Raw genomic sequence first — 12,348 nt, 5'->3', positions numbered from 1 at the left:
AAGTCACTGGTAAGGTAGGGGAATTGAAACACTCTTTGCTCTTTACTTCCATTTCCATTCTTTTCCCTTCCACTATCACCCTCTAACCCCTCATCCTTCAGGTTTACTCAATCCATATCAACTAATTAAAATTCTTTAGCTATTGTTTACTACCCTCTAGGGTACTCCCCTTCTTTCTTTGATGAGTTTAATGCTTAATTCACTGCCCTCATATGCATAGGCCCTTCAACATGCATGTTGGTACTCCCTTAAACATCCTAACCTCCTACTGTAATAGTAATGAAATTTGAAGATCACTTTCTATTGCTAAGCTAAGAGGTACTTAGCACCTAGTTTCAAATTAAGCCTCTGTAAAAGAAACTGAAGATATGAACCCCTGTTGCTGACGTAACAGGAAGGGGCTGAACAGGGAGGAGCTATACTGTATTTAAGAAAGAGCACAAGCTGGACAGTCAGAACTTCTTGGGATAAGCATTGTGGAGGCAGGGCAGCTGGACTGAAAACTGAACTGAGAATTGAGAAGAACTGAGAAGAGGAATAAGAATTGAGAACTGAGATAGAATTTCTTGCAGCAAGCCATGTGGAGGCTGGATAAAGTGATTTAGATTTTCACAATGGAGCTTATGGTGCTGAGGATTTTGGAGGCCCAGCCTGAGCTGCTGAGGAGCTGCTGAAGACTTAAGCATGACTGTGGTGCCAGTATTTTGTACAATGTTGTTGTGGCTTTGTTAATGTGTGTGAATGTTATTGTGGCCTCATTAAGCCTTGTCTTCCCAGGAAGACAGACTGTGAAGGATTTGAGATGGACTGGACACTGTTACCTCCAATGTGGAGCAGGAACTGCACAGAGATCTAGACAAGGAGCTGGGAGCTGTCTGCCTTTGAACTCAGGTGACAGTTTGGTGGATTCATAGGAGCTACCTGCCTCTAGTCAAGACGAAAAGACCTCTCCATGAATAATGAATAGTGACTGATGAAATTGTAATTTACTTGTGACCTAGGAGTGGATGGCTTTTGTACTTTCCACTACCCTTTAAGAGGGTACTGAGTAGTGACTGTTGAAGTTGTAACTTAATTGTGGTATAATCTCCACCATGGGTGGAGAATTTAGATTTTTGTACCTTGTGATCCTTAAAGAGGCAAGCCTCCTTAAAGATGATTGAATGATTGAGTTACTAAATGATTGTACTTTGTTTAAAACTATGTGACCAGTTTGGTGAAACCTATGTGGCCATTTTAGTGATAAGTTGTTGAATTGTGACATGGTGAATACTGTATTTTGATTTTCTGTGATAAGATGTAACATTGTGAATACTGTACCTTGATTTTCTGTGAATGTTTTGCTCTTATTTGTTATGGAATAAATAGAGAGTTCGTTATACTATGTAATCAGAACCTTGAAAGCTGTTCACAGCAGCAGTCCTCTGGAAAGCTGCTCATGCTTGGCTTTACACCTACTTCCTCAACTTCCTTATTTCTCCTGACCAACTCCTCCTCCTCACCTCAGCTATACAGAAAAGGTCATACTCTTGATTTTGCTCTGAGTATTTTGATCATGAGTATGATTTTTGATCATACTCTTTGATCACCCACAAATGTTCCACTTCCATGTTCACAAACTCTGAAATGTCCTTATCTGACTATAATCTGTTGTTATTCTACTTCTCCCAGTTCTAAAACTTGACTTTTTTTTTATCCTCGTGGTGACTCCAATCCCTTAACTATTAATTTCTTACCCAGCCCATCACCCTTTCACTGACTAGACTCTCCTCCTCTATTTTGACTCCTTGATGAACCAGTTCAACCCTGCAATTTTCTGTAATATTGTGTTTTATCTTATCTTTTGACTGGCCTTACTCTAAGACTGCCCCATTGATTCTTCCTACTATCCACTCATTTGCTCCTACTCACATCTTTCTGAATGAAGATGAAGAAAATCATGAAATCATGACTTGATCCTTTACAAATTTATGTTACATAATCTCAACTGGGCCCTCACTACAGCAAAGCAATCTTCTTATGCCTCTCTAATTTATGCACTATTGTATTTACCAGAGTAGTCTTTCTAAACCATTTCATTCCCCTTGAAAACTCCCATAGCTCTTCCTCCCCTGAAACGGAGAACCTTGCCTTATATTTCGCTGAAAAAAAATTGGGGTCACTCACCAAGAGCTCCTTCTTCTCTGCTCCTTATCTCAATTCACCTTCTGCTATTATCTTCTATTTCACTATTGTCTCACATGAAGAGAGGCAAATCCCTTTACATGCACAAGCGATCCCATTGTGCTCCTATTATCCCACTCTCTTATTTGTCTTCAGTCTCTCCCTGACTATTGACTGCTTTCCTACTGACAACAAACAGGGACATGTGTTCTCAATTCTAAAAAAAAAAATCCTGAAAATCCTAAAAAAGAAAAACAAACTTTCACTTAATCTACTAAAGCAGGGGTGAGGAACCTACAGACTTGAGGCTACATATGGCCCTCTAGGTCCTCAAGTGTGGCTCTTTTATTGAATCCAAATTGTATAGAACAAATCCTCTGGAGGCTGCAGGTTGCCCACCCCTGAACTAATCCCTAGCAGCTATCATCCTATATTTCTCCTCCATTTTTTGGCTAAACTCCTTGAGAAGGCTGTTTATATTTGGAATTTCCACTTTTCCTCTCACTCTTTTCACTTTCTACTGGCTTCCAATATCATCATTCAACTGGAAGGACCTGCTCCAAAGTTATGAATGATCATTTAATTGACAAATCAAAATGTATTTTCTCAATCCTTATCCTTCTTGACCTCTCTGAACTCTTTGACACTATTACCTACCTTCTCAATACTTTTTTTCCCTCTGTTTTTAAGACACTGCTCTCTCCCAGTTCTCCTCTTATACATCTGAGTGACTACTCCTTCTCAGGCTCTTTTGCTTGATATTTTATCCAGGTCATGCCCACTAATAGTGGTCTGTCCCACCAAGTTCTGTCCTGGACCCTCTTTTCTTTTCTCTCTACACTATTTCCCACCAGCTATACTTCTCTTAGACATTTCTGGAATTATCTACCATCCTCCTCCTCCTCCCCTTACCTTTCTCCCCACCACTGCTTTTTAGCTTCCTTTTCTGTGTTGTCTTCTTCCATTAGATTGTAAGCTACTAGAGAGTAGGTACTGCATTTTTTTTAACTGTATTCATATTCCCAGCCTTTATCACAGATCCTGGTAAAGAGCTAGAGCTTAATGAATGTTTATTGATTCACTATTTAATTTAGTGATCTTATCAGTTCCCATGGATTCAACTATCATCTCTATGCCGATGATTCTCAATTCTACTTATTTGGCCCTAAACATTTCTCCCAACTTCCAGATTCACATCTTTAACTGTCTATAGACATCTTAAATTCAAAGTGTTCCAAACTGAACTTATTACCTTTTCCCCTAAACCTTCTCCTCTTCCTAAGTTCTCTATTACTATTTGAGGGTACTACCATAATTTCTAGTCACCCAGGCTAATGACAACTTAGATGTCATTCTTGACTTATCACTATCTTCTAGTCCCTATATCCAATCTATTAACAAAGACTGTCAATTTCATCTTTTCAACATCTTTTGAATATGTTCCCTTCTCTCTTCTGATGCGGTTACTGATGGAATCCTTATAAAGCTGCCCCCAGCCCCAATATTAACTTCATTATAGGCCTGCCCAACTGAACAGCAGGCTCACTGTACCTACCTAATCCCCCCCACCCCCTCCCCTCACCAATGTCCTAACTTCTTCATATATTCCTCAATGCTCACTGGAATAACAGGTGTGTCCCTGAACTCTTAGTTCCCACAGAAACAGCAGGTATGTCCATGTGATGGGAACCCAGCTAGCTACTGACTCTACCTAGTCACTGCCCCCATATCCATTCTCACAGAAACAGGTGTGTTCTTGTACTCAACTACAATGACATCATCCATCTAGCCCAAGACGGGACCACAATACCTAACTATCTATCTTGACCAGACAGGACCACAATAGCTAGTCAATTGGAGGATAGCATGACCAGAATGTTTAACCCCAGAATCATACATGAGACCCCTCCTCCATTACCTAATTCCTTAAACCCCTCCTGCCTTTTTAATATTCATGATTTCTGTTATGTAATTGCATCTTTATCCTATAAAAATCCATCTTGCTTTCTCTGAAGTTGCTGGTTCCTCTTAGAACTTAGCCTGCTTCATGGGAAGTGTCAGTCTCAATAAATGCCTATACTTGGATTAGAGCTAGTCTGACTCTGAATTCTTTGAGGTGGTTCCACCACAACATATCATGAAACCCTAACAGTTTTTGGGTGGGCAGAGCCCCCATCCCAACATTCCTACCCTGATGCAGGTCCTCATCTCCCCATAGATAGATTATTGCAATAGCCTGCTGCATGATCTGATTGCCATATTTCTTCCTATTAAAGTCCATCCTTCATTTAGTCAACAAAATGATTTTTCTAAAGCATAGGTCCAATCATGTTATTTCTCTATTCAATAAACTTTAGGGCTTCCCTATCACCTCCAGAATCAAATATAAAATCCTGTTTAGTGTTCAAAGCCCTTTATAAAATCTCATGCCCTTCCTGACTTTTCAGTCTTCTTATACCTTATATACCCAGAAATACTCTTCAATCCAATTTAAGCTTGAGGTCAGGAAAGACTTCCTAATAATCAGAACTATACAAAAGTAGAGAGGAATGCCTGGAGAGGTGGTTACTAGAGGTTTTCAAGCTAAGGCTAGACAACTACTAGCAAAGAATGTTATGGAGGGAATGCATTTTGTATATGAGCCACTCCCCATACTTTTGAGTAGATAGCTATAAAAGTGGCTTCCTCATCTCAAATTCTGTGATTTTGTGACATCACAACCAATAGATCACTGCCCTGAAACTGAAAATGGTTTTAGAGAGTTGGCCAAGATCACAGTCAACTCTCACATTGTTATTGTGTGGCTATTAGGGGATCTTTCCTCCCTCTCCTCTCTGCTCCCTCCAAACACCCGCAAGAATGGTGTCCATGAAGGGAACAAATGGAATGTATGTTACAGAACCAGAAGAGTGCCTAACGTCCCCCACCCACCATCCCCACCTAGTCTGGTAACAGTCCATAGAGACTGATTAATATCTACTGCTTTCAAAAGTCTTTGGAACCCAAGAGAGATAATTAGGGAGAAATCAAGTTGTAGTATCAGCTCCTTAACATATGGTAACTATTTCTCTTGGATGGAAAACAATGCTACGATGGCAAAAATTGTGGATTTGTAGTCAAAGAACTTGGGTACTGCCTCATTACTGATGCAAGGAGAATGGCTATCTCCTGCCAGATGGAGGAAATCAGAGCCTTTCCCCACTGTGGAAGTAAAGACTGCACCCAATAACAGAGAATGGTATGGCTGAACAGATGATCTGGCCATGCCTGATGGCAATACTTGATACTGCCTGCTGGGAGCTATGGGAGAGCTAAATGTAGGAGAGCTTCTGACAGAGAATAATTCTTAATGCAGGGGCTACCTGCTGGAATCCCTGCCTCACTGAGATCTTTGGGGATGGCTTATGCTCAGTGAAGGCTGTCTATTTTTCAAAAGTTCTCTTTTGAGTTTGATTTTACTTTGAACATTCAGTAACACTTTGCTGCTAAAAAAAAAATGTTCCTTCTTTAATTTTTATAAGCCTCGTGCTTACAATGGGAGCAGAGCAGCCAAGAACCCTGGGTGACTGGTAGGGAGTAATCTCCTCAGATATTCCAGATGGGGACTAGAGTCAGATTGTTAGAAATTACTAAAAGTGAACTCCTCCCTCACCTTTCACTTTGTGTTGTGAGAGCTTTCTACACAAGAGTTACAAATGTGAATAAAGTATTATGGAAATTGTAATGTACTACTGTGAGTTCAAGGCTATACTTTTCTACGCAATTGAACAGAAAATTCTCCAGTCTTTGCAAGATTGAATCTCTCTGGATAATGACACTAAAAAGTATTTGTGCTTTTGTTATGAATTTTTTGAATATTTATAGGCATGTAAATCTGACCACATCCTGAATCTGATATACAGTGACTGTGTTCTCCTGGGCATTTACCTCTCAGTTCACTATGCAATTCTTTAAGAGGACAAATTGCAGGATATAAGTCAGCTGGCACTGATGTGGGGTTTCCTTACAGGAAGCTTCCTATATCAATGAAATCCTAAGTCTGGTCTCTTTACTGTCTCATCATATAGAAAGGAATAAGGTCTGGACCTATGATTCCATTGGTATAGGGAAATCCTGGTTGAAAAATGTTCCTTTCCCAAAGTAGGATATCTTCTTTGTACCTTACAAACATGGAGAGCTGCCTAGAAAACTGAGAGTTAAATGTCTTCACTAGGATCATACCTTCAGTATATATCAGAGGCAAGACTTGAATGCAGGTCTTCCTAACTCCAAGACCTGCTTTTTATCCACCGTGTCATGCTGCCCCTCCCATCACAGGAGAAAAAAAATATGCATCAAAATACTTTTGCCAAAAGGTTAGGTTTAACTTTATGGCTGTTTTCTTCACTTTTCTATTTCATGTATCACTAAATCAACTCTCAATCAATAAGTAGTTATTATGTGCTAGGTACTATACTAGGTATCAATGATACAGTTACAAAAGCAAGACAGTTACCTCCCTCAAGAAGCATACATTCTACTGAATGCTCATAGGAGCTCTTTTAAGGTAAAAAAAAAAAGTCTAAATTTTAAATCCAATTCAAAGTTTCATGACCCTCCCAAGATAAATTTATCACTTCTAATCTTATTACCATATTGCTAACTCAAGCCTGGATGCCACCTCTCTCAACTTTTTGCAGTGGCTTCCTTTCTAGAGGGCAGAAACTGGATTTTAACTCACTCCACTTTGCTTCTGTCACTATGGTTTCAAATCCAAATGCTGGTGAACCCCTGGTGTTCTCTACAACTCCCTTTCTTTCCGGCTTTCTTTTGTGTGTTGTCTCTCCCCCATCCCCCTGTTAAATTGCTAAGCTTATTGAGGGCAGGGACTGTTTTTCTTTTTCTTATTTGTATTCTCAGAGCTTAGCACAGTGTATCACCCACAGTTGTCATTTAATGTTTATTGAATTGAACTGAATGATGTTTATTTTTTTAAAGTTATTTTTTTCCATTTTTAGATGCCTACCTATCTATCACTTTTCAAGGGAGAGATGAGTCATCCTAAATTAGCTAACGACTAATCCTCCTCTATATAAGGAGAAATTGTCACTTATTCTGCAAAGTTTTATCAAGACAAATATAATAAAAATGATGTCTTTTCAACAGATCAAATACAATTAGAAAAACAGTCATCACTAATAGAAAAAATATGGGAACACATCAGTGAAAGAAAAGGTAGTGAAGAGCTAGAGGAAATAAGGAAGAAAAGAAAAAGGCTCATCTCTTCCCCAAAACCCATGTATACTTAGTACACGTGGGCATATTAGTATAAGGAAATCTCTGGATGAAGTAATATAAATCTATTACCAGTTAATAAGACTGAATAAGGAAATAATTATATGATAGATGGGTGTCTTTTTTTTAGAAAATCAAAATTATTTGAATCCTGATTTCAATGAATAATTACTTGACCTTAATTTAAGGTATCTTTATGTTTTATCTTGAAAATAACTAGGTAACTCCAATTAGTGTATAAACAAAACCTTTAAAAAATCCACAATACTAAACCATCCAAAAAGAATTATTACCTAAGTTTCCAAGGAATCCAAACTTTTAAAATTTTCCACAAAAGCATTCAAGGCATGAGTTTTCTCCCCAACTATAATTCCAACTAAAAATGTCTCAGTCTCTATCTCTCACACGTGATAGCTGAGAGAGTTCACATTTTGCTATGATGAGGTAATTTTTTTTCTTAGAATAACAACTTGAATGAAAACATCTTAGTTTAAAAGTGGATGGTTTGGCTTTATAAATAAATTAAGAGAGACAGTGTAATGTTTTGGGTAGAGAGCCAACCTTGCATTCAGGAAAGTCTGAATTCAAGACACGAATGAAAAATGACTGAACAACAACAAAAAATATACAAAAGGCAGAATGGAAGTTGAACTTATTATGAATGCAAAGATTTAATACAGTTACATAGCCATTGTGGGCAGTAAGGCCCAGATTTAAGAACAATGGGGGGAAAAAGAATAAAGGAAAAAACTGGTATCTATTTGGTAACATTTTGTTATTTTGATGGATCCAGGATCTCATCAATGTGGGCACATCCCTTAAGTCCTCTATGGAGGATCAGACAGGTATCATAAAAGGAATCAGCAAATTTTGTTGTTGTTCAGTCTAGTCACATTTTTGTATAACCTGAGTCTCTCCCAACTCCAAAATGGAAATGTGTTAAATTTAAAGGTGCTCCCACATGATACATTTCCAAAATGGTAGAACCACCACCTAAGACAGAAATCTTATGAAATAACATCGATTACTTAAATGCTTAAAGCTCCCCCTTATGCTTTCTTCATTCCCCACCCCATGTTACTATGTGTAGCCAGTATAGGATACCTCCCAGACATATGTTTCAGAGTACAGCTGAGGTGGTCCCTATTTGAAGCAATTCTAAATAAGTAAATAACAATAATGACAAAGGGGTGCTATGGGAATAGATTAGCATCAAAGCACTATAAGCAAAACTAAATAATGGGACAAAGTAAAGTCTTAAAAGGTAAGTTTGCCCTACATTCTATAAAAAACAAATAAATTAAGGAAAACACAATCCTATCAATAACTACCTTAATATTAATAAGAAACAATCATAACAATAATTTGTTCATTAAATATGAATGAATGAAACAAACCAGCAATATCAGAGGGGTAGAATGATTAAGAAAACAAAACTCAACAATGTGCTGCATACAAAAAACATATGCAAAAATAAAGCCAAAAAATGAAAATGAATTACTGGAACAAAATATAGTGTCAGGTGATTCCAGAAAAGCATGAATCAAATGAAAGAAAAATAAAAATTCACATGTCCAAGAGAGATAAATAGGCTAGGTAGGTAGGTAGATAGGTAGAGAGATAGACCATTTATTAAGCAGTTACTATGATTTAATTATTGTGCTAAGTGCTAGGGATACAAATACCAAAAATAAACCACCCCCAAAACCCAAAATTGTCACTACCTTCAAAGAATTTATATTCTAATAGGAGAAGTCAAAAAACACAACGGGAAGATTGAAGATGGTGGGGAGTGGAGGGAGGATTAGAAAAAATAGTACCCATAAAGGGACAAGTCTGCTGAGGATGTAGAGCAATGTGGAAAATGAAATGAGCTGAGAATGAAGATGGTATGTGAAACATCAATGTTATATGCACCAAATGGCATAGCAACAAAATTCATAATGGGAAAGTTTATTTGCATTCATTTTGAATATTTTCTTATGTGTTCTCATAAGTACATGCTATCTCCACCATTAACATATAAGTTCCTTGAGAGCTGATACTGTTTTACTTTTGCTTTTATATATCCAATGCTTAGCAGTGCCTTAAAAATAGCATTTAATAAGTGTTTCTTGATTTGAATGATAGGAGACTTTAATGTTCCTTTTTCAAAACTGAACAAACCAAAGGGAAATAGGGACAAAACGTAAAGTATAGAAGTGAATAGACTACTGGAAAAAAGTTAAATTTGAAAGACTCGAGGTAATATAAATGGATACATCAAAGAATATAAATATTTCTTGACATTACATGTGTACACACACACAATGTACTGGGACACAGAGAAATTATAACAAAACTATAAGACAGAAATTCTTTATAAATAATAATGTGGAAAAAAGTGATTAATAGAGGAAAAATAATCAAATGATACAGACCTAAGTACATATTTAATAATGACAGTCTGAATAATGAGTAGATCAAAGAACAAAACACAGAAACAATGAACAACTATGTGAAAGTATGATAATGAAATAACATCTCAGAATGTTTTGGATATAGCCAAGTAGTTCTCAGAAGAAAATTATTATTTCTGAAAACATATTAACAAAACAGAGAAAGAGAGTGCCTAAATTAATTTACAGAATTAGTGGTATGTCAGTCAAACTACCAAAGAATTAATGTGCTTAATTTTAAATTGCTGATATATACAGAAAAACACCAACATGAACTGATGCAAAGCTATATAAACAGAGCCAGGATAATAACACATACGATGCCTATAGCAATGTAACTGGAAAAACCTATCACCACAAAAACAATCAAAAACGAATGTTGGAAAATTATTAAGAAAAAAAAAAGGCTCAAAGATGAGGTATGAAAAGACACCTTCTCCTTTTCTCCTTGGCAGAGGGGATGGGGGTGAGGGAAAAAGTGCGTAACATTGAATCAGGATTTTTGATATATTGATGTTTTGATGGGTTTTTTTCCTCTTCTTTTTCTCTTTAAAGGATACCTCTCAAAGAGAAGGAAAAGGTGATACAAAGAGAAATCTAAGCAATGTAAAGACAATAAATTTTTAAAATATTTTTTAAACCTTTTATTATTTTTCCCTGAAACAAAGGCCCACATTTTAGCCCCAGTATTTTTCCTGTGTACATGGTAATGTGATAGAATATCATAGTCTCTAAAGAATTAAAGTTGGGTATCACCAAAATGACAATGGAAAGACTCATCATGGTGGGCACAAATAGACTATGGCATATTAACAACAGAACTAAGCAGAAGTGGCAGAAAAGATGTCATCAAAGAGACATGAAGCCAGAAAAGGAGTTCATTTAATTAGAATAAGGGATAGATTGTATACTTCATTGATATCCATGTGATGTCAAAAGATCCTGAGGAAGGCCTTCAGCACATTGGGTATACCCTTCTGTGGTTGATTTATAGGAAGAAAAAGGCAAGAGTTGCCTAGGGTGAAAAGCTGTGGTTAGGTTGCTATGTTCACTACTGGAAACAGTTCCCATACTGATGAGACTACAGATTCATCAAAGAATCAAAGGTCAAGCTAAATGAATGTTCCGAGATTCAACAAATGGGAAAAAGAAATTAATCCTGACTGCACTATTAAATAAATCAATATCAATTAGCACATCGACAAGGGAGAGCTAGCACAGCTTCAAAAATGCCAGAGTATTCAACTTGAAATCACAAAGAAGGTAATGCACAGGGGAACATCTGGTTCAATGGGAAGAACTAACCAGGCCATCTTAGCCTATGTTTACTGGAATGGCTTATTGTTATTGTTAAAGACAATATTTTGCAAATAATCATTGTTACAACTTCATTGGTATTCAATATCAGGTGTTAAGAAATGTGGTGATAAGGAAAAGAGGGTCTAATCATGTCAGGAGGGCAGAAAAGAATCATAAACTTTGAAGAATATTAAGATTGTCACTTACGCGGCTTAGCATTGGCAACCACAATAATGCTTTCAGTGGAATGCGCTGGAGGGTATCTGCTATTTTCTCCTTGGCCTTGACCACTGCTGTATTCTATGACCTCTACATGTCCAAGAGGAACACTCCATTTTAATAAATATCTTTGGCTGGTTGATATAGCCCCACTGCTTTCATGTGAAGTGCTGAAAGAATGAGAACAGCTTTATGAGATATTATTAATTATATGTTTTATGGCATTTCCTGTCACAAAGGACATGCAAATAAGGGATGTTTAAGCTGTTAAATTATAGGGGTTCTATCTTTCTTTGGAACAGGCCCCATGTGGGTTCTAAGTACACTAGAGGGTGGAGGAATCTTTCCAGCTCTGAGTCAGAAAAACAGAAGGAATAATAGTGAAATTACATATTTCTTCAGAAAGCATTCAGTACTCAACTTAATGTTTAATTATCTACTAAAAAGGATGAGCTGGCCCTATGTTGACCATCATATTGAAGAATTTCAAGTATACTAGAGAATTACAGGGTAATAAATTTCTATTTGGTCAGAAAATTAGCTGACCATTTCTTATATGTATTTTAGTTATAGTTTTAAACAAAAATTCTTACCACCATCACTCTTCTATGATCATAAGATCACAAGATTATGCAGATTTTGGATGGAAAGAAATCTAAGTGACCAATGAGTGCACTGTCCAAATTATACTGCTGAGGAAACTGAGGCCCAGAGAAGTTAAGAGACCTATCTGACGTCACCTAGCTGATATTCAAAGCCATGTTCTCTGACTCTGAATCAAGTTCTATTTTTCATTCTATAATAATGTTGCTGAGACATATTCAATAGGTGTTATTAATGTATATTCTCTCTGTACTAAGATTATTAATTGCTAGTATTAATATTAATAATGTTGCTAATACATTTAATATCTATTAAAGCTTAAAATGGCACTAAGATTTTTGGGAAACAAAAT

General features: G+C 36.9%; 1 protein-coding gene across 4 annotated transcripts in view; it reads right to left on the bottom strand.

Annotated features, from left to right (window-relative positions):
* Positions 1 to 12,348, bottom strand: part of ARHGEF10 (Rho guanine nucleotide exchange factor 10) — a 233,388-nt gene that overhangs the window by 93,324 nt on the left and 127,716 nt on the right. For all 4 annotated transcript variants that reach the window (XM_069065400.1, XM_069065398.1, XM_069065399.1 and 1 more), the window contains one exon: positions 11,382 to 11,563. In XM_069065400.1, coding sequence (XP_068921501.1) covers positions 11,382 to 11,563 — 182 coding nt within the window. The remainder of the gene's footprint in view (positions 1 to 11,381; positions 11,564 to 12,348) is intronic.

Source organism: Petaurus breviceps, unplaced genomic scaffold (assembly GCF_028583685.1).
Source record: "Petaurus breviceps papuanus isolate PSGF00001 unplaced genomic scaffold, PetGlider_PUasm1.0 90686, whole genome shotgun sequence".
In the NCBI taxonomy this organism is placed as follows: domain Eukaryota; kingdom Metazoa; phylum Chordata; class Mammalia; order Diprotodontia; family Petauridae; genus Petaurus; species Petaurus breviceps.
Note: the sequence above shows the minus strand (reverse complement) of the source record. Positions and strands in the feature narration are given on the sequence as shown.